At 42.2% G+C, this 27,915-nt stretch overlaps 1 protein-coding gene across 2 annotated transcripts; it reads right to left on the reverse strand.

The window, feature by feature from the left end:
• LOC125738288 (protein Wnt-7b) lies at window positions 1-27,865 on the reverse strand. Of its 2 annotated transcripts, none has more exons than XM_049007131.1 (4): window positions 27,317-27,865; window positions 17,958-18,184; window positions 8,472-8,743; window positions 1-2,582 (listed from the first exon to the last, which is right to left on the reverse strand). In XM_049007131.1, the coding sequence occupies exons 1-4, from the start codon at window positions 27,385-27,387 to the stop codon at window positions 2,103-2,105; spliced, it is 1,050 nt and encodes a 349-aa protein (XP_048863088.1). In that variant the 5' UTR covers window positions 27,388-27,865; the 3' UTR covers window positions 1-2,102. The 2 variants fall into 2 exon arrangements, with proteins under 2 accessions (XP_048863088.1, XP_048863087.1); XM_049007130.1 differs by lacking the exon at window positions 27,317-27,865 and adding an exon at window positions 24,984-26,669.
• Window positions 27,866-27,915: the final 50 nt, after the last annotated feature.

Raw genomic sequence — 27,915 nt, forward strand, 5'->3', positions numbered from 1 at the left:
GTGCATTAGAAATACAATGTATCATATTTCAACCACATTTTCAGGATATCGTTAGCTGTGAAAATTGAAAAACTGATCTCCTTAAGTTGAAAAATTGATATAAAGAAAATATATTACTTTGATTTCAGGAAAACCATAGTCACATCTTAGTTGTATATATTAAAATATCTTAGAGACTTTTCCAGACACTGCTGACAGCATAGAGGAATCTCAAAACACATCGAAGAGGCTGTTTGCGTAACTGTCAAGTGTGGGATGGTGTGTTCAACCTGTTGGTGCTGTGCCCAGGAACAGAACCATTAACAGAGAGTGGAAAATTTAAAAGCCGTGCCTCATTTGCCTCTGCAGATCACTGTGGCAAGAGAACGCAAAACCAGGATTTATACATTTTTAAGCAATTAGTCTTTTAATAAAACAATAAATGTTTATATTTACAAAGTAATAAATTTCTATATTCTGAATTTTACTATAGACAGCTGGCTTGATTATGTCAAAAAGCAGTGGTTGTTATGAAAACTAAATAATGCAAATACTCCTTAAAGTAAACAATTTACTAATATTACTAATATTATTTATAACTGAGCTATTATAATTGTTCTCCAGAGTAAATCTCCTCAGGTTCGCTCTATGTACACTAAGTATAAAAGAAAAACAAATGAACTTTTTGAGTTGGATTTTCAGTTTCAGAGCAAATTCTTTAGAAAAACAACTGTTTTGTCAAACTACCAATAATAACAATATCAATAACATTTGTTTCAGAATATAAATGATTTAAAGTGCAAAAAGTATAGACAGACATATATACATCATTATAAATATTCTTAATATTACGATTGTATATGTTTCAGTACCACATATATAACTAACATTATACATATGTATATAAATTTTAATTAAGTTTCATTCATTAGCCGAAATTTGCCAAAATCCAGTGTCTTCTCAAACGAACCTCAGACAGATCTACTGTTTACAAAAAGCCATGACCCAGCTGGGCTCTTGGTTCCCTTTGGGGGGTTTGGCTTGTGTCTATTGCCTGCTCACGGGCAGGTGCCCCAAAAGCTGGGGAACACGAACCAGCAGCAAGGTCACTAACAAATTTTTTGGGCGTGAGACCCTGAAGCAGCATGACGTTCGGTCGGTCGGTCACATTTATTTCAAACATTGCTCAGACTGATATTGATTTCTTTTCAGCTGAGTGGTATTGGATTCTTTTTATAGTCAGTGCAGAATTGGACAGCGAACCCAGAGTCATAGTGTTCGCATTTAATGGTATCTTCTCTTATAATGAAACAGAAAGCAGAAACAGCGTTGCACCTCCCAGCCACCAGCTACAGCGAACTGAAACAAATGTGTCTGCATGAGAAATGCAATGCATTGTGGGTAGGTATCTGAATTCCACACATCAGTAGCAATGTTATTGTTCAAAAAAGAGCAGTGGGGACGGGGTAGTTAAAATGATATGCACCTTCAAATATAATCTCTAAAAAGTTTCTTTTTACACTTAGAACAAAATAAGACATTTCTACCCGTTAGTGCTTTGTTTAAAGATACTATAACATAAATAAACAAATTATTTTCAGTGTTCAAACAGTCCCAGTGTGACTGGATAGCTAACATACTCCATGTTTTTCCAGTTGGCATAAGGCTTACTGTAGAGATAAATCCCATTGAGGCTAATTCAGCGCATGAAGGGCGCTAAGTTAATGTAGCGTTCTTTGCTTTGACAGCTCATAAAAAAAGGAATGTCCATGGATTTTTAATAGTCAGGCCTGCTCTCCCCTGCAATTCCTTTAAGTTAATTAGACTAAAGGCTGACCATTACTCTACAGGACTGTTAACTTTCTGTTCTATCAAAAAAGCAGGTGATGCGATGTTTCACAACATCCTTTGGAGTTAGTCACTTTGTGCCATTTTTACAAGCGTCCATTTTTATCCTGTGAGTCAAGTTGGACTTTTACCTATGGATGTTTTATCTATTGACACTTTAAAGCAAACCGAGATTCTTGTGTGCAAAACAACGGCATAGGGATTCCACGTTGTAAATTCCATTTGTTCTTGTTCATCGCGTTCTTCCAAAAACGCCGCCGACCCCGGCCTGAGCCCTACTTGCAGGTGAACACCTCCGTCCGCTCGCTGCAGGTGTTGCACTTGACAAAGCAGCACCACTGGAACTTGCAGTTGCACTGCCACACCTTGGTGTACTGATGCGTATTATAGCCTCTTCCACAGCACATGAGGTCACAGCCATCTGTGTGTGGCGAGGTACGGTTGCATAGGCGGCCCTGCGTCCCCACGCTGCCCGTGGCGGCGTCCTCTTCGCAGTAGTTCGGTGAGCGCTCAATGTAGACTAGGTCCGTCTCCATGGGCTTGCGGTAATCAGGGCTCTTCTTGACCTTTAGGAAGGTGGGCTGTCGCAGCCGGCTAGCCCGCACAACCTCTACGTGCACCGCCTCATTGTACTTCTCCTTCAGGATATAGCCAATCTCCCTGAACTTGGGCAGCGTCGTCCAGCAGGTCTTGGTGGTGCAGGATCCTGAGACTCCATGACACTTACATTCCAGTTTCATCCTGTCCTCCAGAACCTGGGAGAGACAGTTGGAATTAGAGAAGTACGCAGCCACTGTAACTGTCATCATTCTCAATCAGAACAATCTCTAACACAAGCTACTTCACCATCATTATTTCCAGTCGTCCGTACCAACATTATTGTCAATGTCATTGTTACTGCATGGTAATCACTGCTCTTTTCATCATAATTATCATCTTCTTTACAGTCATCCTCACCATCAACACCATTATTACTATCATCCACTTCTTCATCCTCACCATACTCATTGTTATCATTGACATCTTTGTCACTACCATCATAACCATCATCATCAAGAGCAGCATGATTATTCTGTCTCCGCCAAAGCCATAATCATTAACAACATCATCATCAACAACTTTGTGTACCAATATCATCAAGAACATCATCATAGTCATTTTCACTGTAGAGATTATGATCAACATTATTATTGTGATATAAGATTTAATCTGTGAAAAAGGTTGAAGACTCATTACTTCTGAAGTCTCTCTAGTCTTATAACTGGTGCCAACAGAGAAACAGAGGCCAGATATCAACAAGCAGAGTAGGTTGGGTAACAGAGGAGAAAAGGTCAGGCATGATGGAGCAGAGAAGGTCACATGTCAAAGAATTGGGAAGGTGAAATATATGAGGAGGAGAAAAGGTCTTGAAGTAAATTTATTTTCCATTTAGCTCAACAGTCCCATCAAAATGTCCATAATTAAAATGGCCACTTGGCTGTGGAAGAGAAATGCAGAAGCTCTGGAAAGGCATCTCCTGGCAAGAGAAGAGGGGAAGACCTCAGAGTAAGTCCAGATGGGAAAGCACAAAGTTCATATGAGAGATGCCCAACTGCAGCCCGTTAAAGAGGCGGCAGCTTAAATCTCTGCACCTTTCAGGCGCACTTGCACTTAATCAGCACGTGAGCCAACAAATAAAAGGCTTCAGAGTGCAGATTTGGCATGATTGCCCCCCTCCCTTGTACTTTTCTTACTATGGCTTTCAATTCAATGTGTCACTTCCCACTATAAAAAGGCAATGTGCAGTTTACTTATAGTAAGAATTCATAATTGGGCTTGGCGTCTCTCATAATGTTTCTTTTCAGACGTACTCATACATTTTTATTGAATGTCTTAAAAGAAATTGCACATAGTATTCCTAAGTTAATCATGTTATTCTGAGGAACAATAAGCTTGCATTGTAGATCTCAATGCCTAAAACTTTGTTTTGTATGCAAACTATTATGTTGCTTAGTACATTTTACAAATGGGACAACAACAGTAAAGATGTCGCCTTTGAGGTTGGTTCTTTGGGTGGGGGGTGGGGGGGGGCACTAATGTTAAGCATCTGCAACCCTGCGTTCATATATCCACTGCCGGCCTTGATGAAGCTCCACTATGTTGTTGTGCACATGTACTCCTCACTCTTCTCTAGATCAATAACTCCTGCGCTGTTTCCTCGAACTGTCCTATAGCTTCCAAGCACTTCATAACTAAACGGGCCATCAGACCAGATTTGTTTTTACTGCGGCATGGCACACAGGATGCGCTTTTGGATTTAAAGTTTTTGTAAACGGGTGGAAGAAGTTGGAAAAACCATGAATGGCGTCTTTGTTCACTTCGATTCACACTGAGATAAACATGACGACAGTGGCCTTTCTTAATTGTGCGCAAATGTTTTTCTATGTTTATATACAATATAATTATAAGCCACAGTTTCTGGTCGTGTATCTATCTATCTATCTATCTATCTATCATCTGTCTATCTATCTATCTATCTAACGATTTTTTGTTCAATGCGCAATCTAGATATAATATAACCACGGAATGTTTCAGATTTGCTCCAATTCTAATAAAGAATCAACAGTAGGGGGAAATTAAGTCATTTTAATCACTTACAGACCGTCTAATATATTCTAGTTAGTAGACATTTTTAAAATGCAGTTGCACATGAAATAAACCTAAATCCAGTTTAAAATATTTGAGATTCTAAAATGCTCCTTCTTGCCAGTAATATGTCAGACACATGGGGAAAACACCATTATTGGTGACATCCTGCTCTGTAATTCTCTGTACCTTCCAAAAGACCACATCAGTGCTGGGGAAAAACAAATATAAATCTCATTTCACTGTGTTCGTATACTGTTACACTCTACTTAAATATGGAGCACGTTGCTACTTGATGTGCCGCAGATACGCTGCTCATACGCACTCCAATGATGACCATTAACCGTTTACATCTGGATTGCAGTGTGCTTTGGATGCTGCGCCGACCATCGAAATATTGAAAGAGAAGCAGGCCGATGGAGGGAGTGTACAGTTCAGGGTCTGTTTTAGAGATCAGTGCAATAACAAGGCTTTTTGAAGATTGAGAACTGGTCGAAAAATCATGCAGGCTGTAGGTTTTAAAATACGTACGATTTCGCTACAGTTTTACCTCATTTTAGTTTGATGTTATTTTTCTTTTTAAAATTTCTTTTAACGTAAACTAAAATGCATTCATAATTTACCCCAAACCGGTAGTCTACTTTTAAGAATACTGAAAACAAACTTAAACTATATAAAGATGCAATGCAGCCGTTTTCAGTAGTGTGTGAGTTGCGGGCTTAGATTCATCGCGATAGGGGAAACTCACTTCTGCGACTACTTCAGGACATCGGAATCTGACATTTTTAAAAGTTATGGCATCACCATTTATACGATCTAACCTGGCACCGCTTGCTCTTCTCATCTACACGCGAATAGGGCGGAATAACCAGGGTGTTTCAGCCGTGCGAAATCCGAGGTTCAAGGGTCCACTTGGCACAGGGGCTACACGCAGGTTCTTAAAATAACGTTATTTGGAGTAACAAATGGATTTATCTAGACAATTACATATACAAGAAACAAAGTCATTGTCTTGGAGTGAAATACGGCTAATGGCAGGAATATGAGAGGGTAATCAGGGGGTGGGCAATGGCATCAGTTAGAAACCCTGCCTTGCGTGTCGTCGGAGAACTAGGGCGTCCCAAGAACTTATGGCACAGACCGCAATTATTGTTCCTTATGGAACCCCCCTGATTGGTGTATAGTTGGAAGTGTTTATGTAACACTGTCCATCATAGTCTGTCTCCTGCTACCAATTAGTAAAAGACCAGAAATTCCTAGCTACGATCGTTCACGTCAAACACACTGTGTACTTAGGAGGAGTTGCAAGAAATTGGATTCATGTGGATGTAATTGCTCATCTGGCACTAAAGTGAGTCTCCTTTTCTACTCATAAATGATCATTCCTGCGCAGGGCTCTGCAGCTCCGCGCTGATGGATATTTAGCGTCTCTGTTCTGAAAAGCATTTCAGTCCGTTGGAATGTAGCCTGTTCTACTAAACATGATTGTGCCTACAAATGTTCGACAGGCTGGTACACAGAGGAGGACAGTGCTGCAGAGATCTGTGTGTCACAGTCAAAAAAAGAAAAAAAATATATAAATATGTGTATGTGTGTGTATGTGTGTGTGCGTGTATTTAACTTTAAACTCCAAGTCACACAGGCTAGTACAGCTTTGTATTTAGTATGCAGATTTTCATACACAACTACATCCATCTCAGTTATCATGCACATTAACTGACATGTTTGAATGGATGGATCTTGTCCACCTGCTATTGTCTCTTTGTTCTATGTGGCCTTTTTGTGCATTTTTTCGTATTTCCTCGGGTGCTTATCAGGTGTTACAAATAGGAGAATTAACCTTATTGATAAATAACTGCTTCTTAATTAAAATTGTGCTTTTTCATTGCATGCATCTGACTGCAGTTAATGGTCTGCGTGTGACCGTTACCTCCCCATTTAAATTGCCTGTGTGTCTGACTGTTGCCTCCTGTGTAGTCTGTGTGGCAGCTTGTAGTCTATGTGTCCAACTGTTGCCTCCCCGTTTAAATAGTCTCTGTCTCTGTTGTCCCTGTGTAAGAAGTCTGTGTCCAACTGTTGCCTGCTATGTAGTCTACAGTATGTGGAAGTTTGTAGTCTGTGTGTGTCACACTGTTGCTCCTGGTCTGCATAACTGTTTGTTGTCTCTGTGTCCAGCCATTGTCTCTTTTTGTAGTCTGTACATGACTGTTATCTCCATGTGTAAATAGTCTGTATGCAGTGGCGGCTGGCCCATGGGGGGGAATATAAAATATATAAAAATAAAAAATATATATATTTTTTAATCAATGTTAGATTTATTTAATAGTGTGTGTCTACATGCAATCTGAATTATTTAAGCAACATTTCCACCAACTGACTCTCATTCAACGGTGAATTTCCACCGACAGATTTCCACCAATCATTTCACTTCTTGGGCACTTATCAAAGCGCCCCAGAAGTGCAGCGAAATAGCCAATCATGTATGGTTGCTAGGCAAATATAATAAAGATTTTGCCTATCAGCATCGCCGAATTAAATGGTTTTGAGGTGCTGGAAATTTCGCCAGCTACAGAAAATGCAGGAAAGTTTTGGATCGCTCTCAGGTCAGTCAGAGAGAGATGATGGCGACGATGACAGTTGAGGGGCGACTTCCAGCAAGTTCCGTGAGATCGTTATTGAATTACCCTTTTGCGAGAAGTACAATGGTGGAAAAAATCCATGTTAAGGAGCTGAGACCCGACAAGCCCGAAATAAATATCACCCAGCCAACTAAGGAAATTAAATTATGATTGTGAAATTGTTGTCATTTTCTGACTGTTCATTTGAATGCTTATACTGGACTATGAAGGGAAATCTATTGGTACGTCAGCCCCACCAAAAATAAAATTTCACCAGCCGCCACTGTCTGTATGGCTGATTGTTGAATGTTTGGCTGACTGTTGCCTTGCTGTGTAAACAGTTTCTTTGGCTGACTATTGCTTGCCTGTGTAAACTGTGTCCATTGTAAATAGTTTCTGTGACAGACCATCATTTGTAGGTTTTTAAATAGTCACTGTTGACCTGAAAACAGCTAATCGACGGATATAATTTCCATTTGGATTTTACAGGTATCAGCATTCGCAGCTAATAGTTTATATACTTTCACTTTCTTAGTAAGCTAAATGACTTCACACTTGTGCCTACTGAGGACCCAAGTTTCAGCCTTTGCCAGGTAAATAATCAAATTACAGGTGGGATAAGATGCAGTAAGTGGAAGGCTCACACTGGGAAACTGCTGGTGGGACAGCCATGTCTCTGCAGGATTGGCAACTTGCAGCAGAATGACTTTACACTTAACAAGTGGCCTAGGGCTGTCTGAGGCATGGCAGGCTGCCACCTGGCAGGACAATGCCTCTCTCCCGCCTCTTTCCAGTGCCTAGCAGAAAACCCTGTGCATTCATTAGGCTCCATTAATCTCCATAATTAATATTCGCACCCAGGAGCAGCTCGTTCTGTAATGGCCCATGTTGTTTTGTTGTTCAAAGATGACTAATGACAAACGAACACAGCCAAACAGACATAAGGCAGATGCCCTCACTAGCAGAAATGATGCTGGGTTGTAGGGGGGAGGGAGCATCTGTTGGCTAAAGCACAGCCAACACATGGAAGTGTAACGGGTGCTTGTTGACAAGTGCGGCACCACATTGCCGTAGTTCAGTTGTTCCGGGTCTGTCCTGTCAGAAAGCGCGCATTCGTCAGACAGACACACACACAGGCACGCTGGCATGAGTGCGGCTGTACCAGGTGTCGTTCGCACAGGAAGGCAGCGACCTGTGGCGTGTCGGAGTCCTTTTAGCAGACAGGTATCAAACAAGTGAGAAAAAAACAACGTGAAATATGCTGTGTTTATAAGGAAATAATTATTGGCAAGAAATAGCGAAAGCAGATGCAAGGGCATGCCGAGCGATTCATTTCCTGCAAATAATTGCCCTGGCATTAAATGGTGTGGATCGATGCTTTTGTCTGGGGGGGGGGGTTACCTTCCTTCCCGCCTCGTTGTTATGGAGGTTCATCAGCCTCCGGGCGTTTTTTTTGATCTCGCGGGCGTCTACGAACCTTCGGGAGAAATCGATGCCGTACTTGACGTCCGCTGAGCAGCCTCCCCACTTCCAGCCCTTCTCCTGGTTGTAGTAGCCCTGCTTGTCGCGGTCGCAGCCGCAGTGACTCAGGTTGCCCTGGCTGCAGGCCGCCGTGACCGCATGGGCCACGCCTGCCGCCGTGATGGCGTAGGTGAAGGCCGCCTCCCTGCTGCCTGCGGGCGGTGGGGACGACACACAGTCACAAGGGGCTTCTTGCTTATCACGGGCAGGTATAGACTCAAGGTTGGAGTGGCACGGAGTTTCAGGAATGTCATGCTCTAAACCGGGGACAGTGTAGGCAGTAAAACTGGGCGGGAGGGGTGGGGATCGTGGCTAACCAGGTATTCCCCAATCCTGTCGCTTAGCCAGTCCAGCACTGGGTATACCCATACACACGTATGTGTCCAACTGTCACTGAAGCCTCTGGGGGGCCACTCCGAGTCCCAACAGGTTCTCGTGCAGAAAAGAATATGGGCAGTAAATCGCACAGATAGATAGGATAGGGGCAACACATAGCAGGGTTTGAACCTGGGACAATCATTGAGGTGCCATATCACCCCCTGCTGGATATATGATTTAGAAGTTCAGGAATTACTGAATTGATAAAATATAAATAAATTGGAAGTTTGTAACACCATGTTCAAGGTTCAGCACACAACCTGAGATATTACTCCCCAAATGAACTGATGGGTTCCACTTAATCAGTGAATCCCATTAACCACCATTAATTACACTACACTAAACATGCTTTAACCATTTTGTTAATCACACAGCAGGAAGAGTAAGCATGCTTAATTATCGTGAAGCTGGTTGGGGTTCTCAGATGTGTCCTTTTCGCTTTAAATGTAACCTTTTTGATTGCCTCAAACACAGTTTGTTTTTAACATTGGCTGTAGATAACCTGTTCATCAGGGTGAAGTTGCTGGTGCCCTATTAGATCCAGATTTTTTGAAGGCTACATGAATCCGAAGCACTAAATACTGCAATAGTAAATACTACTAATTTACAAGTATTAATCGCAGCCTGTGAACCAGAAATAATTCCTGCAGTAACAACCATCTTAGCGACGCATTAATTGAGGTTCAGTTATATTGTCATGTGTGTTCCCAGGAACATAATGAAATTCTTGCCACAGTTGCAGGGGTACAGAGAGGTAAATGGAAAGAGAGAAGGGAGGGATGGAGAGAGAGAGAGCGAGAGAGAGGAAGAAAGTCCCCCCTCCCACCCTGGCATGCTAATATTATATAAAACAGAAAAATAGTCCTGCTTTAGTAAAAACAAGGTGTAAAATGAGGTCATGGTCAAAGTCAGAGTCACAAGCATAACCACAGTGGTAATCACTTAATAGTTTTAACCACTAGGTTAACTGAGCTCATAATGTGAGTATTTTCTTCTACCAAACCCAACGTTAACCCGCTGAGATGTTAAACATCACTCCTGCCAGAGAATCACAGCATCGGGGAAGAATAATGATCTCCTTTGGAAGCCTGCCTGTGAATTCCTCCAGGACTGCAGAGGTTGGTGACACTAGGAAGATGGGGGCACCAGAGGAGGTGGGGAAGGAGATGCGTGTAAAACTATTCACCCGGAGTAAGGTCCAGCCTCCTATTCTGCTGTGTCTTTAGACCCCTTCAGCCAGAACCAGAGGATTCTCTGCACCCTACCCTTCTTGCCGGTGAACGGCTCAGGCACGCTAAGGACAGCATATCAGTGGTGCTGTCCAAAGTGCTGAATTCCTCCAATAAGCACCTTCCTGGTGCGCCACTCTGCTCCGGAAAGTCCGCGGGTCTGACTCTGAGCCAGCCTGGTGCTTAGTTCACATGCCCTTGGTGACCCCGAGCATCACTTAAGGGACCTTGTCCGTTACATTTCTGTGTCACCACCACGCCTGTTCATGTCAGACACGAGGACAGCCCTGACAGAAAGCCCATAAGGTGGTATGAAACCTATATCTTTCTTTCATTTACTGTGCCTCTTAATCTTGCAAATTATGTGGTATTCTGCATGGCTCACAGTCTGCAGGATAAATTTGTGATTTAAGACATGACAAAATGGATATTTGCTTCATATAAACTGAGAATAGGAGTCATTCGCTTTTCAGAGTCATCATCCATGCTCTTTTTATAATTTGTATGTGAGTGTGCGTTTCGTCTCAGAGCATGGCTGAGGTTCCAGTGGGAGCCTTTTATTTCATTCGCGAGTACTGTGCCAACTCTCAGAAGTCAGAGGGGTATAATGGCTCTGTGTTTTGCTACACAGCAGGGAATAGCACAGCAGGACAACAACAGGATTTACTGAGCTCAGACCTGCATATCCTGCAGTTGTGCTGAGCACCAATCAAGACAGGGACTAGAAAAAAGCAGAATTTTAAAACTGCAGTGCCAAAGTCCTGAATGGCAGAACCTCACAACCGTTATAACAATTTGGAGTTTGAATGCATAATATTGGCTGTGTTCTTCTCCAAGGCACGGATATTGTGGTCAATTACAGTTGGAACTGGTATTCCGACATGGAGCCTGTCCCGGGCGTGACTGCTGTCGCTAATGTCTTCTCCACCCCCTTCCCGTGGACCAGCTTGTCACCATGACAACCCCGAGCCCCACCCTTTATGACAAAGGAGTTAGGGGGCAATTTCCAGGATGGCCACCCTCATTGAGTGGCATTTATGTGGGCCTGGTGTGTGTTTGGGGCAGTGTGTATGTGTGTGTGTGTGTGTGTGGGGGGGGGGGTGTTAGGGGTGTGGAGGGCCAAAGGACAGTGAAAAAGTTTTCCATCACAGCTGGGGCCAGAACGAACCCCCCCCCCCCGCCCCGGAAAGAAAATTACCCAACAATCTGCAGACTCCAACTTTATACTGGTGCCATGTGTCTAGCCCACCGCAGGAGACTATGTGCTTCCACTGTTTGCTGTCAGCCATTATCCTATGGATGAAAAAACACTTTCCCTTCCCCCATATAGTTTTTCCACATCCTTCTCCCCATGAGCTGCTTTTCTCATGTGGAGCACAGCTCCCTTGTGGAGTGACGTGTGCACCGTCCGTTTTGCATCCCCTCACTGCACTCACCCAAATTCCACCCAGGTGTCTCCTAACCATCATGATGAAAGATGGGCTTCCTGCCCCACCCTTTCTGAGGCTGGCTACAGGTTTGCAAGAGAAATAAGAATGTCTTCCCCCCGTCCTCTGGAAAGAAGGCTGCAGGTGCCACAGCAAGTAAATGCGATCTGTCTTTCTCTGGCCCTTGTCACATTTCTATGCTAGGAATTAACTCCACTAATGAGAACAGTATTTTCAAAGTGCTGCCCTGTCTGGGGGGTACTATCTATTTTATACCCACTCCAACCTACCTGGACCTGTCGATCTACACTGACCTACCTGCTCCTCTGGGCATGTCTGTTCTTGTATACTTGGTTCAGTCTACCTTCTCTGGCTCTACCAGTTCCTGTCTGTTTGCTCCAGTCCACCATCTCTGCCTACCTGTTCCTGTCTACTTGATCCAGTCCACCTTCTCTGCCTACCTGCTCCTGTCTAGTTCGTCCGGTCCACCTTCTCTGCCTACCATCTCCTGCCTGCTTGGTCCAGTCCACCTTCCACAACCCTGCCTGCTCCTGGCTACCTGGTGTGATGACACCTCCCATGTCATTACCTTGGCTCGCTGCTGCCACATTGGGAAGGAGCACACAGGGTACATCCCCACAAGCTCAGGCCTCACAGGCATATGGGTACTAAGCACCACAGGGAGAATGCAAAAGATACCCAGAGCTCTGACTGGATTCCAGAGGAACCACACTGGGATGGACTTGAATGCCGGCAGCGGAAAACTGGACAGAGCTCTGAAACCTTGGAAGGTCTGGAGAACAGGGGGAATATTAAACCAGATGGCTAATGGGCTTCAGTGGCAAGTGTCCGTGATGAGGTGGGATGTGGGGGCACCCTGGTGCCACATGGAAAGCAGGTACAACCCAGATGGCGGGTGGGGTGGGGGTAGTGCGTCATTTCAAACCACTCGCATGACGTTTCACTGTCTGCTGTTTCCATCAAATAGGAGTCAAAAACGGCTTGTGTCCTTAAGAGGAAACAGCTTAGAGAATTGTGGAATGTCACCACCACCAGTTTCAGTGTAACTGTACATGATCAAATATTTTATGAGACATCCTTAATGGTTTGTAGGGTGGAAGAAAAAAGTGACACCCACTGGTCAGCCTTATGCACTGCACCCAAATTTATATTTACAGAGATTAAAAATTGAAAATTAAAGACAGATATCAGATGTCAGTGGTGTTACATTGTCAATGCTGCAGAACTATTTGTCCCAGGGCTTCTTGGACATTGTGCCTTGGCAATGCCCCCCCCTCCCATTAAGAGTTGACAGCCAACATCCACCTGAAACCCTGAGCCTGACTGAGAGGCAGCAGTCAGGATTGAAAGCAGCCTTCAGGCACCGTGTCAAACATCAAAAACACTGACTCATGGCATCAGATACGCACTCCATTGGTTTACTAAGTCAGCACCCCCTCTGAAGATGCTGTCCTTGCTCATCTTTCTTTTGGTAGAATCTGTCCTTTCTTGCCAATTCTCAACTGTATATTTTCACCTTAACAGTGATCAGGAACATGCTGGTCTTTAGGTATTGATTTTCCTTGTTTGAGCCTCCTTATCACTCTCAGTGCTCAAACAGGTGACCCCACTGCTCCATCAGCCTGGGATGAACAAAGATGTCTTTGATCTAGGTGGTGACCTAGCTCTTCCAGCCTGTCCCTCTGCCCCCTGCCTCCTACATTGCTATGAGCCGCCCACAGAGTTTGTCCATGTTGAATGGGGAGCCTTTATCTCATAAGTGTCTGTAGCTCGCTGAAATCACTGACCCCCCCCCCCCCCCCCCCAACACACACACACACCTTCAAGAAACTGATACCCCAGCTGTGCTGTTACAGGGGCCCTTACAGTACAAACAGCGTCAGAACAGAAATCCTGTTTCTGGCCAAGTATTGTCTAGGTCCAGTGTACTGGGCAACTCTTTCCTTATTTAAATCTGGTTCTGTAATCACACCTGTGCCTGAGAAGATCCTTTTCGCACATGCACCCCCAGCACTGGGTCCCTGCCGCTCGGTTGCTCTGTGCTTGACCCGTTCCTCTGCCGCTCAGTCACTCAGCACTCGTTCCACTCACCTGCTGCTTATTAGTGCAGTGCATGTTCGGTTACCCTGCTGCTTGGTAGCTTAGCCCTCGATCTGCTCTCCTGCCAGCCCGTGTGAAAGCCACACCTGCCCTGCCCGTCTGGGATCACCGTCCTGGTACTGACACCCGACTGATTTAAGGGGCTGGCTCACCAGGTGGCTCAGATTCCGATATTACCGTCACAATTACCTGGATTAAATGGCCATTCGGCTCACTCCAGTGCAAATATCACAGTAAGCATACATTTGTTTTAATAACTGAAGATATCCACAGACTGAAGAGAATCAGGAATACGTCTGTAGTAAAGTACTGAGAAATGATTCTGATTTGCATTGCCCTCCGCCACTTCCAACACAAACCAAATGTCTCATAGTGACATCATGGGTGAAAAGTCCAGTTCTCTCTTCAAGGTGCAGTAATACATAGTCTGATGAATTTAACATTGATTTTTGGGTGGAAATCCCCTTCAAGCTGTACAAGCTGTTGTAAAATTCATAAACGTGGGATCCCAGTGGGCTGTCATCCCGATCACGGTGTGTCTGCTATCTGGATTGTCCATGAGAGCTCACCGGCTTCCTCTCCCACACCCGGTCCGGGGCTCTGCGCTTCCTGGAACGGGCACTGAAGCTGGCGTTCACAGATCCAAAGGCTGATGAATGATCTGCTGAATTCTCTCCCTCCAGGAAAAAGAATCCAAAACTCCCACAGAAAAAACAACCAGCAGCAGCAGGCAAAAAAAAAAAAAGATTTTCCTAGTTTTTATATTATTCTCATATTATTCCCAGTTATTCCTGGGAAGAACCAGGATGATGACACTCATGATAGCGAGAGATTTTATGCAGTCCAGCATTCAAAGCGGCCTTTTTCTTTGGGACGTTGGCAGCAGGAACAGGTCAACAGAATCTGCTACTGACTGGTCTCAGATTTCATTAACATAAGTTAACACCGGGGGGGCATCAATACCAGTACGAAACCTGGATCCAGGCTTGTGGAGGGCTGACAGGACCACATAAATCAATGCTGGTTCTGATCAGTATTAATTCCGCGGTTTTGGTATAAATGTGTCATAACCAAAACACTAAGAACAGATAAGGAAATCCTTAATGACAGAGTCAATACGTCAAGATTAACATAAACAGCAGTAATAATGTGTAAACAAGGTAAAATGAATAGATAAAGGGGGTGATTTCTCTGCGTGCCGGCATTCGCGTATGACACAGAAAGGAATGTCTCAGAAACAGCAAGAGCTGTAATTTATCTGCACAGCTACAGCGCGTTCTCTGCCTTTCTGCTGTTTTAACTTTAGAGCGGAAAGCCAAATGCTAGCCCGAGCTCTGGCACGCAGCAGAAACCTCTTTTGTAAAACCTAATTTTTTCCACTAACATACAGAACCAACCAAGATGGCCCACATAGGACTCAATTAAACTACTGTGAAGGCCTTGCCTGAAAAGGCCATCATGCTTGGCATGTTGTGTTTAAACTTATGCATAAAATATATGAATATCTATAATGCCATAATAGTGTCTTAAGTCATGTTATATGATGTTGACTTTGAAAACGGATGCCCTTCTTCTCGTTGGGATTCCCTTTTCCTGACCTTAGATGGAGTTGTTTGTAGGTACACTCAGCACCTAAAGCGTGTGCTTCCATCAGAGGCTTTCCCCCCCCCCCAAAACAGGCTTCCTGATCTTCACCCTTTTCATCTGATATTTGTTTCTGTGGGCACAGATCCACCCTCCCTCCTGCCCCCCCCCCACCCCGTGCTAGGTCCACGTGGGGGCCAGCCCAAATGAGGGAGTACAAGGCCCTGCAGTATGTCAGCACTGCTCTTGATGGATGTACATGAGCGGTGGGGGGGATAGGTGGGCTCAGTGAGAGTGAACTGACCTCCCACCATTAGGCCGCCCCAGGCTGTCAGTTCAGCCTGCCTGCCATCGTTCAGACCTGTCTACTGCTGCTGAACCAGCACTGAGTCATTTGGGCCATGAACGGCAGGTTCCCTGCATCTTCATTGGGGGGTGGCGCACCTTCCCGACCCCACTGCAAATAGACGGGACACCTTCGCTTTCCTGTTGCAAGGCCCTGACCGAGAAGTCTAAGAATGATTGATTACCACGAAATTAATTACCTCAAAAAGAAAAAAAAAACATCTTAACAAGCAACAGAGCATTAATCCCAGATAAAATAATCCACGTCATAAATCGCAAATTCATGGAGTTCAACTAATAAAATGATAGTGAGGCCTGGGTGGTAAGACCTCTTCCATAAGTATCTCTTTATTAGTCTGTGGTGTCTGTCTTTCGAGGGCATACAGGTCGATATCTGGCTGCAGCTCTTTGTGAAGGTTGACTCATTTAAGAGTCATACTGGAGTCCCTTCAGTCTTCTGTGATGCGCCATTGAAGGAGATAACCACAGTAACTCATCCTCGATTCAGTCAAACCTATGACATCCTTATTTCCGGCATTGCTGGGTTTGAGAAATGTTCAGATAGGGACTTGCCAATAGTGCCCCCCATTTTTAAAAACATATTAATATTTACAGAAATAAATATCAAATTTCTGGCATCTCACTAACAATTTTTTTTCCTTGAATCAGGATTTCTTTCGTTCTGTAACATTCAATAAGCCGGCTATTAAATTGTGCCTTTTTGGACAAGAGTTGTATTTTTGCTGAGTGCATCCAAACTGACCAACCCTATGTGAGCAGTGGGCAATTAAGAGAGATATTTTTAGCCATTGTAGGCATAGGTGTCACCTCACCTCGATGGTGCACTGCATTGCTGAAAGCCCGTCGGTGTCTTTGAAATGGAAGCTGGAGACTCCTGCTCTATCCTCATAAGAACATTCCTTTGCCCTTCCATGACCAAGAATCCTTTGTGAATTTACCCAACATTTGTGCAATGTAGTTGCTTATATTATGACTCTGCTATATTGCACAATATCCAAACCCCAAAATATTTAACTGTACCCTACAAGTAATTTGGTTATAAATCATAATCATAAATATTTAGTAGTTTTTCTAATTGTACTCCACTCTTAACAATCAATCAAAGAGTCGTATCATTTTCACCACATTATTTGGTTTTGGTACAGTTTTAAAGTACATAAAGTCTATTACAAATATAACAGCAAACTTCTTCAGTAATTTCAAACCAGGAGCTCCTCAGGCTACTGGGGTGTTCAAAGTAGCAGAAATACCAAAAATATATTACCACCACAACCTTCTGGTTTGTTGCTGAAGTTAGCTGTCCTCTTTATGTAATAACTCCACTATCAATGTTACATATCTTTGTCTATTTAGATCTTCAATAGCTGCTGCAGGTTCAAGTGATGGCAAACACACATAAAGGTGACCTTCTGTTGTACCTTGAAACACTCACGAACACTCCACACACAGATGTACAAATTAATTATCAAAGCAGTAAAGTGACCTGATTTAGCTGAAAAGGCTTTAACAATGTCCGGCTATTTTGTGGACATTGTATTTTGTGTTCTGAAACATCAGCTTTGGTAGAGCAAGGCTAGAAGAGCCTTCAGATCATTGGCTGACTGCGACCAATTTAAATCCCTCAGCTCCCATCCCCAGGGACCATTCATTGCTATCAGCTTCCCTGAGCCGATTTACCACTCTATAGCTTTTACTAAAGACAAGCTGTGACAGACTTACATCAGTCAGTGTGGCAATAAACCAGCCTCTGGGGATGGACAGCACTCATGCTTGGGAGGGAAGGAGAAAGAGAGAGAGAGAGAGAGAGAGAGAGAGCAGGGAGGACACCCCGAGAATTCATTACCAAAACACCCCTGTTGTGACACACAGAAATGCCTTTGAAGTAATTGAATCATACATCCATCCAGTGCTAAAAAGCATTGATTGTTTGCAGAGTTATTGAATTAAATGTGCATTAAAGACACTCAAGTTTAGAGGCAACAAAGCAATTCCATGGAAAAGCTGTTTCTGTAAGTCTGCTTTGAATCTCTTTTTCCCCAAAGGAAGATTGGAGCAGACTGGGATTTTAAAGGACACTGACGGAGCACAGGAACAACAGCCCAGGGCAAACATGGTCATGAGACTTGTGAGCTAGTGTCTGTCTCATCACCCAACCGCATGGGTCATTCCAAGCAACCATAAACTTGCAGCTCTAACTCCTGCCAGCATGCAAGAACCCTAACTGCATGGTGCACTACACCAGGGCAGGTTGGCCGACTCACCCACTCTTAGCTCCTGCCCAAAGACGGTCTTCTCCCCCAGGGCCGAACAGTTCCAGCGCCCATAGCGGAACTGGTACTGGCACTCGTTGATACCCAGCTGCGCACCCTCACCGATGACAATGATGGCATCCGGGCGGCTCTGGCAGATTGCCCGTTGCCGAGGGGCCAGGCCAGGGATCTTGTTGCAGATGATATTGGCGCCCAGGGCCACTACCGAGGACAAGGCCCTGGGGAGAGAAAAGGGAGAATGGGCACTGAGGATTAGCATGAGTATGGATAGTGTTCTGAGGAGGAGAATGCACACTCAGGATTGGGACTAGTGTGGATAGCGTCCAGGGAGATAAATGGACACTCATGATTGCAGCAAGTGTGGATAGGGTACTGGGGAGAATAATGGACAGTCTGAATTAAAACGAGTGTGGATTGGTTCCTGGAGAGGAGAGTGGACATTCAGGATTGGGACTAGTACTGAGGGGTCCTGGGGTATACAATGGGCACTCAGAATTGGAATGAGAGGGATAGGGTCCTGGTGGGGCACTCAACATCAGCATCAGTGTGGGCAGGGCTTCCAAATTGTACGACTTGTGCCACAGGTCACCACCACAGTAAACTAAGTCCACTTTCAGGATGTTCAAACACAGTGTCCCAATAGACTAACTAACAGACTAAATGGAATTATTTTATATTAACTTTGTGCTTTGAGATAAGTATCACAAAATGTATCAGTGTACAACATATCAGAAAAGCATCACTTCAGAATCCCGATTCGTTTGAAAAAAAAAACGAGACAATTACTAACTTGGAATGAAACTGCTAGCTATCGGTATAAATCTATCTCTGAAAGTCTTTCGAAATTGAATATCTAGCCCCAGGGGAATTTCTAACTACTTTAAAGATCAGGAGCTAAGTCAAGTTTACCTGGTGCTTGACGTGAAAAAAGACTGGTATAAGAGCTAACACTTAGGTAACATTGCCGGGATTGTTTCCAGGAAAGCTACGCAAATCGTGGGCGGTTTTTTTAAAACATTATTCGTAAGCGTGCGTCTCAAATTCAGACGCGGTTCGTTTCTCTGCTGAAACGAACGGCCGAAAGCAAAAATGTTACCCTGTATAATTTAAAATTGATGTGTTTATAGCTCACGTGCGGCGTAATAAACACCCCATAAATACATCGGTGCTGTTTTAGACTTCCATCACCTTCCTTCTCTGCGAGAGCTTTATAGAAAAATCTCTGATTGACTGTCTTTTGTTTTTAATGCCTCCTCTTTTATTCTCAGCCTCCTAAAGATCTCACTGCCACGAACATGGGCAAAATCTGATACTGACAGAGAACTTTGGATGATGGTGACATGCAGAGCAAAGCTGCTTCTCTTGGGTTTGATGATCCTGGTGCACAAGATCAATGTATTACTGCTATTGAACCGGACAATAGTAATTGTGGACATGTGAGTCATTGTGGACAGCAGGGTCCAAACACCAACTAGAGTCAGGGTGTGTGTGTGTGTGTGGGGGGGGGTAATTTGTGTTGATACATGTGCCATCTTAGAGGAACAGAGATGTAGGAATCACACGAATGACACAGCAAGATAGATATCTGAAGAATACTTAGGCAAAATAGGACTATATGCTCATCCCTCTTCTCAATATCAACGCACCTTACCCCATCCTAAAGATCATGATGAGAAAACCACCTCCCCGTGCACCCAAAGGAACAAAGGACAAAACATTAGCTGGAAATTGGGAGAGAACAAGGGGCGATATAATTAAATGTTTGCACCCTAGCACAAGAAAATAAGCACAGGAATGTAACACCAAAAGTTAGTGCATTTGACGTGTTTATCAAACTGCAATTATTGAGTCTTTTCAAACATTATGTTGCAATCGTTTTCAGATGTTTTCATCCAGAAAAACACTTGCAGTTTAACTCCGCCAATTTGTTTAAATAATTTAGATAAATTATTCCAGTCAAAGGTATAACATCAGCTTTGCTCTTAGGAATTCAATATGCATCTTTGTAGCTACTGATCTAAATTTATGTTCGGATGTATGTATTTGTGCCCCTGTCTCTGCGGTTTTGGGTGGACTGGATGGAACAATAAAACGAGACATACCAAACGATGGGGGTTTTAGCGAATGCTAAAAAAGCTGCTTTCCATTCCAAACATTACGAAATTACGGAATCATTTTAGTGAAAGAAGTCACACCTCCACCTCATATGAATTAATAATCTCTGTCAGCCGACATGCATGTTATTGGGTTTCGTGATGTCTGCGCCCTCGTTTGGAGGGTGCTGTACTATATAGTGCAGGGTTCATCTCCGTGCTCATCTGCAAAGCTTCTGAATATACGTAATTAACTTTTAATTATGCACAGTGACTGTAAAAGTACCTAAAGATGTTCCATAATTTACCTTTTAGGACAATGAACCATATTTCCAAATGTTTTTAAAGCTTTCAGGGTATTAAATAATTTACAAGTACAAAATAGAAGAACGTTATTATTTCTGTGGCGAAAATACGGCACAAAGGCATCTAGAGTCGGTTGGCTCAAATTAGAAAATAGCTTCTCACAGAAAATAATAAAATATAATCCTAGTTATAATTCAGAGGAACATAAAAACACATTAGTCAGCTGAAATGTTGGCTGATTATTTATATAGGCCTAATATGAATTGCACGCTGCACAGTCATTTAAAAATATTTGCTTTAAAGATAACGCCGTTTTATAAAGCTGAAGGGTCAGTAATGTTTTATTTTGTCAGATGTTTCTGTTTGTTTTAATGTTTTTAAGTTTTTTTTTTCATTTCCCCTCTCTATCGGCTCATTGACCGGTTATTGTAAAACATACAACGGTTATTTACGGTTATTGTAAAACATAACTAAATTCTAGCCATGGATAAAATACGGTTAATAACAAAAGCTCACACGTCAAATTGTACTTACATTAAGATACTTTGATGTTAAAATATCGTTAGATATAGTTAAACTACGTAGGCCTAAAACATAGGTACCGGAACTTGTCTGTAAGGTCAAAGCCATAGGCATACTACCAAAATCGTTTTAGATCAGAACTATGACATGAATCTGGCACAGATGTCTATTTTCCTAGTCATATAGAAATTAAATGGATTTATTATGATTACGCAGTTTGGTAAATTTTACAGAATTACTGCTAAATAATTATAAGCTTTCATATCTAGCACGCTTTTCAAAAACCAAAACCTTCGGGACTTTTTACGTCGTAAAATAACGAAACTGGACTGTTAGTAAAACACCTTTTATTACTGCAGTACTTCTTTATTACGGTATGTCAGGGGGATATCCAAGGCAGTGTGGGTGAAAATTTCTAAAAATCTTTTCCTGACATCTAACAGGGCATGAAGTGTATTGACGCCGGTTTCAAATCCCTCTTTTTTGACAATGTGCAAGACGGATTCAATAAGATTTAGTTCCCTGACTCGATTTTTGGTTTTAAACTCTTGGTTTGGATTTTCTAGGTTTTTTTGTTTCCGCATTTAACATTAAGAAATCGGTGAAGGCCGATTCCTGCATTGTAGTCATGGAGACATAAAATTACGATAAGTGATAACTCACTGACCACTGTTTACTCCTCAAAGAACTTTCTGGTAAAAAGTAATACGCCGCCAAGTTACATTACACCAACTGACCTTTTTATTAGCGTTTGGGTTCCCTGGGGACAAATGCAAACAATTGTATTAATTTGCAAAACAACAATCAGGGGGTTTATTGCCTTACTTAACGCTCCGTGAAGTTATTAGATCGGCTTTAGAATTATTAAATTTTACCATTTTAGTATTTTCCCTTTCTCTTCAATAGACATCTGTCATTTAGTTATTAATAGTTTTATTATTATTATGGTATAGGTCTATCCATGGGCGAACGTTCAATTGCCGTCTTTTATATCCTAACCCCTGTCACGTATCCTATTTTAATTTCTCCTAGTGGTCTATAAGCGGCCAATTTAACCATGGGCGCCCGGGGGTAGCGCATTCACTGAGGAGTACTCATTCCCTCCTTTGCTCCCGTGGAGCGTACGCACTTCATATCCACACACAAACTGGACACTTCTTACCGCGACCACATTAAAAATGAACATACTGATACACTACTGAAAGCATTTGCATACAGACTAAATCTCAACAGTATGGCCACTAAACTGCACAAATAAATAGACTAATTTACACCCACGCAAACGGACTATTTAATCTGCGTTGTTTCCCTTTTTCACAAATAACCCATCCATATACATATTGTGACTCTTTGAAAAGCAATCCCAATTTTACACTTATCGAAGTGAAACAAGTTTATTTGCATAGCACATTACATACCATTAGGCAATTTAAAGTGCTTTACATAAAAAGTATAAAATACATTAAAAGGAAGACATAGATGTGAAATTATTTTTTTATTACGAATTAGAGAAACGGCAAAAACTAAAAGTCTGTGCTAACTTAAATTAATAGGCAGATCAACCATCCCGAGTTATAAATTAAACAGAATCGCCTAGACTTTCTCAATTACGTAACCTATAGCTCACAGTACAGAAAGAATTTATGTTAGACCTACGTGTATACCGTGAAATACCAAACAATTCAACGTTCCTTTGGGTTTTCACTGAAGTGAAATTAAAACTGTACGTGGCAAACCTAAAATTATGATTTCTGTATCAAAGTATTAAAATAATTTACCATATTCCCACAGAAAGGATCAAAAGCGAGATCAAATAAGATGCACGAGATCAAATCGCATGAGCGGCATTTAACAGAATAAAGTACACACAAAAGATTCCATTAGTTCGCCCTGTAAATGTTTGGTCATTTTTTCAAGTTTGTCATTTTCTGCAGGATAATCTGGGTCTGTTTGAATTGATGAGCGGGGTAATAACCGAGATTGTGCAGGTTTGTTTCAGAGCTGGTCAAGGCTGCAACACATGTGCTCCACAGTAGCTGACACAATTAGACTAGTTTTTCTTTCGATTAAACATGAACCGTGTAGGTAGGTTCGCTCTAACAAATACTGGCATTAGAATTACATTTATCCTGCCACTAAAACAAACCATTTCCTGCACTGGATTAGACCAGGAACCCACAAGACGCAAAGCGAGTATACAATTAATGATAGGGATATGTTAGTCTTTACTTAAGTATGCGTTTAAATTATAGAAACCTTCTGGGTATTGCTAGGTGGAAAGCAATATTCAGCCGTGTGCCAGGCAGTGAGCGGTACTCCTAAATTAATTTTAATTTAACTTCATGACATTAAAATTACATGCTGCGTTTCACCACTTTCAGACTACAAGCAGATGTTCGTGAGCTGGTTGTATATGTTCTCCGTGCCATTTAGGATTCTATTATTTATTATTCTAATCTGAGGTTTTAAAGTATATGGTTTTAACAAAAAAGAACAACGCTAACTAAATGCAGCTGAAAATCGCCGCAAGTCGTCCGCACTCTCAGCAGCGCGGTATTTGCCGTGCAGGTGCGTTTTTATAGCGCCTTGTCCATAACAGGGGTCTCTTAAGCCAGTAAGCTTGATTTTAAATGTGATAATGACAGCGCTTGGGTACCGCTCTGGGTTTAGCGCACCCATCCCCGGCGCTCACTCGCGTTCTTTGCGAGCAGAAACATGATAAAGTATTACTAGCATATAGGCCTATAACTGGAAAGCTGAAGGCGCGTTTGAGGCGCAGCGAAAACCCACATCCTCTCTTTTTATATTCTACGCACGTTTCAAACTACCCCTTCCCTAAAATGTATCAAATTTGCTGTACGCTGAATAAAGCAGGTTTGAATTATAAAAACAAACAATGGTATGTAGTTTCTAATGCACAAACCAAAGCTAAACATAGTCGTGCCCACTTTTTAACTGTAACCATAAGCCGCATCTATTTTAGTATCAAGTCTGGGGTCTGAGAATAAAGATAAAATGAGCAGTTCGGTAATTATTTTAAAAGGCGAACATAAAACTAGCTGTTTCGAGATGCCCGGGATCTTTTAATTCATTCATAACGACGTAATAAGTGACGAGTTGTGTCAATCAGACACAGCAGGTCAGTGACTGATGTTTTATGACCGCTTTTCCAGACGTAGCTTTAAATTATATCCTCGAAGAGCGGCGTGTAAGTAGATGGTGATGTAATGCACACAGAGTAATCTTCATTCACAAGTTGTGACAGGTAACTTTAACTGGAGTCCGTGACTATTACAAATACACTATTTTAATGTGGTGTGTTCTGAGTGTCCGTTATTTTCAAGCCAAGCTTCAACCTTTTACTATTATAGAATTGAACACCGCCAAACAAGTCAGAAAAGCTACTTTATGCATTTCAAACTGATTTGTTAAACAGAAAAGACTTTCGCAACCAGAAGCAAAGATGGTTTTGCGATATTGCGTTTCCCAATTAATTTCGACAATGGCAGAAACCGGTGATGGTAGTATATTACTGTCATACTCATTTATTGCCATACGGTAACACTAATGAAAAATAATGGTCACCTTTTAAAAATGAAAACATGAAAGTATACATATATTCGTTGCAAATAAAAAAATGCTCTCGGAAGCACAAATTAAACCAGAATATTCTGGAACCCAGACACTGTATTAAAACATATTTGTTCAGTTACATCGACCAGTGTACTTTTTATCTTTAGCTTATATATGTCTCTATATGCTATATAAATACTTAACTCATTAATCATAAAATACGAGCAGATTAAAAGGTTATATAAATTATTGTTTTGATAAGTAAATTATTAGATCATTTGGTCTTCAAAATATATATCTAAATAATTATTAAACGTAATTTGCAAAAACAGTTTTTAAAGAATTACATTCACCAATCGCCCTATATCTATGTTGCGTAACAGAACGCACACTTCATATACTCCTATGTGGTACAGGAAAAGCGATTTTTTTTTTGCACATAATCAGTCGCATTAGTTAATAGCTGCATATAGGTTAATATAAAAGCAGGAGAAAATAACTGAAATTCTTCGAGTCAACTTACAGGTAACTTCCACTGGTAAGGATGAGGAAGATCTGCGGGTAGTACACTGACAGCAGTACACTGCGTGACGAAAAGATGATCATGATGGCATTGAACAAGCAGCCAACTTCTCACTAAGGGTTTTCTATGTAAAATCCTTATTTTACTGACTTCCCGCTTCAGTCAGATGCGCTTGCGGTGTCTGGTCGGCTCGCCGGTACTATGCAGCTTCGAGCTCCCACGGCCATGAGTGTGCTGCGGGCGCCGATATTGAGACTGTCATCTCTCGGCGGGTGGAGGCAGTTGCAGAGTGTGGTTCCTAAGCCGGAATGATGATGGTTTAAGGGGTTTTTTGGATGGCAGAGCGCTCCTCTGCTCTTATAGGAGACGTGGCTACCATTGGGCAGAGAGACACAGTTATCCGCCCACTTCTATAACACGGCGGGGACAATGGGGCGACACTCATCTGTTCATCGAAACGACAACTTTTCATTCATGTGACGCAAGTAAACAGAAGGGAAGCGGCGCGGCAGCTTTACGTGCTGACCAGCGTTAACTCGACACCAGCTGACTTTTAAGTTAAGGCTCCGCGCTGTTTACTTTTTGAAATATGCACTCGTGTTTTTATTCCATACAGGCTATCCACAATTGCGTGAACCTAACGCAACCAAAATAACTCTCGTTACACATAATAACGTGTTATATAGTTCACGGCCCTGCCTCTTTTATGGTCTGATACTCTTGATCAATTCTGCTACCCGGTTCCGAAAACAAAAGCCCCGTGTTGTTGTCACTGAAACTCATCTGCGCTAGTTTTCATGCGATATTTAAGAAAATGACAGACAGTCCCTCCATCAACAGAACATCTTGTTTCCCGAAACGAGCGCACCGGGATCACGCTGATAAATCCTCAGAGCACGGAGTCGCTAGGTGCGATCCGAAAGATCAATCATTAGGCTTATCACTACTGGCTTAACTATTATAAATGAGGTGGACGAAAATTCAGCAGTGAGCTCGGAGCCCAAGGACGTCACATGAAAATGTGTAGACTTAAACTCCCCCGCCCCCTAGCCTTTTCTTGGTTACTGCAAGGTGAGGTAGCCTACTGGAAATGTACCATACTCTCTAGAAATTATGGTCATTATTGGATATTGTTCTGTCATTTTGAGAAGAATAATAATGGACGCACATTTAAGTTGCTTCTTTGAATTTGTTGTTTATAGATGGTATATAGCACATTTATACAATTCAACGTTACAACGCAGTTTACTGAATGCTGACGTACCAGTGATAAACACGCGAAATAACTTGATATTGCGAAACACGTGATAAACGCTGACACGTAGCAAAGTCAACCGAAGAAAAACTACAGAAGCATTTAAAATTAATATTATTCACAAGTCCATACTGTATAAGTAAATGGTTTCTCTTAGTTATGCCTGCAAATTTCATAACTAATACGGCATATTTTATTCTAGTGTGAAATGCAATATATTCACTGAGCGTGAGCTGAAGCGAATTGTAGCCTATCGCAGCACATTTCATTCAAAATTAGCTCAGTAACTGTACACAGGCGCTTCCGGTCGCTTTTTGACAGTTCGTTTTTATATACACATAAACATTTAAATGAAATGAGACAGGTGGTTTTATGTTTCAGATAATTGTTCTCATTAGGCGTATTTTCTAACAACCCATTATTATTATTATTATTATTATTATTATTATTATTCAGATGGGCAGCTATATTACTAGTCATTCAAGAATGAAGTCGAAGCACTGCAAAACAGGTAGAATCTCCGGCTGAGGAATGTGGAAATACCGCTCGCCCTGTCACTGCTAATGAGGATATACGGGGGTAATCCTGTGCCAGGCGAAGACAGTAGGCTCACTAACGCAGCCTGGAAACAGAGAAGAAAGCAGTGCTTGAAAAAATTAAACGGCTGTTGAAAGTTTTCTCGAAAACTACGTTTGGACCGACAATCTCCATTTGTATTACCACGTACTTTACCGGCGAATGGGTGTTAAACACATCATTAGAAAGAATTTAATTATATAAACAAAACTCGTAAGTTTGTTATAACGTGTACTAACGTCAGTGTGTCCCAAAAGGTTATATACCTTTACCTGGAATCATAGCATATTTATCAAAGTTATTTTAAATTTTAAGCTACGTGAACAAAACGTGGTTACATTTTTCATTCCCTTTCATTTTCTCCCTCTATCTATCTATCTATCTATCTATCTATCTATCTATCTATCTATCTATCTATCTATCTATCTATCTATCTATCTATGTCTGTCTGTCTGTCTGTCTGTCTGTCTATCTAATTATTATTTGATCACCCAACACTCACCCGAGCCTTAAGTAGATGATAGCCAAACAGAGGAGCACGTAGAGAATGCACTGCCGAAGGGATCTGTGCATGATCTTAACAACCCCAATGACCAGCCATTCACTAAGCAAACTTGCTCATGTCTCTGCTCATATCAGGATGTCTGCAGAAGCGATTTTGGTATCAAATGCCCCATTGCGTGAAATCTGTGCTCCTTTCCAATCCATGTTCAGGTGCTTCCAGCCGAAGAGCTTAAACCACGGAAGTAAGTCGATGGATCTCTCATTAATAGCCCCTTTCTTCAAAATGCAGCAAACCGACGCGTTTTGCTTCTCATGACCCTCCAGATAAAACGCAAAACTTCTCCGCTGCCAGGGAGGATGTGTCGCCTGTTGTCCCTGACATATGTGCTGCAGTCCTTCTTATTTGACGACATCTTAGATTCTTTTCATGTAGCTGCAGGTATTTTAATCCAGGTAGCAAAAAGATCCCCTTTTCCACGCCCCCTGTTTTGAATCATTGTGTATATTCAGAAGCGGGGATGGGCCCCCGAGTTACATAGATAGCTACATGAGGCCTGCATGTGTCTAAGAACCTTATTATGTCAGTCATTCTTGCGA

Source organism: Brienomyrus brachyistius, chromosome 3 (genome assembly GCF_023856365.1).
Source record: "Brienomyrus brachyistius isolate T26 chromosome 3, BBRACH_0.4, whole genome shotgun sequence".
In the NCBI taxonomy this organism is placed as follows: Eukaryota; Metazoa; Chordata; class Actinopteri; order Osteoglossiformes; family Mormyridae; genus Brienomyrus; species Brienomyrus brachyistius.

Bases quoted from the DNA above. Each gene is read 5' to 3' on its own strand.
- LOC125738288 (XM_049007130.1), bottom strand. From the start codon at position 25,066: ATGATCATCTTTTCGTCACGCAGTGTACTGCTGTCAGTGTACTACCCG. The intron at 18,185-24,983 runs GTAAGTTGACTC...TTCTCTCCCCAG, and splicing joins CTTACCAGTGGAAGTTACCT to GGCCTTGTCCTCGGTAGTGG. The intron at 2,583-8,471 runs GTAACCCCCCCC...TGTCTCTCCCAG, and splicing joins ACAACGAGGCGGGAAGGAAG to GTTCTGGAGGACAGGATGAA.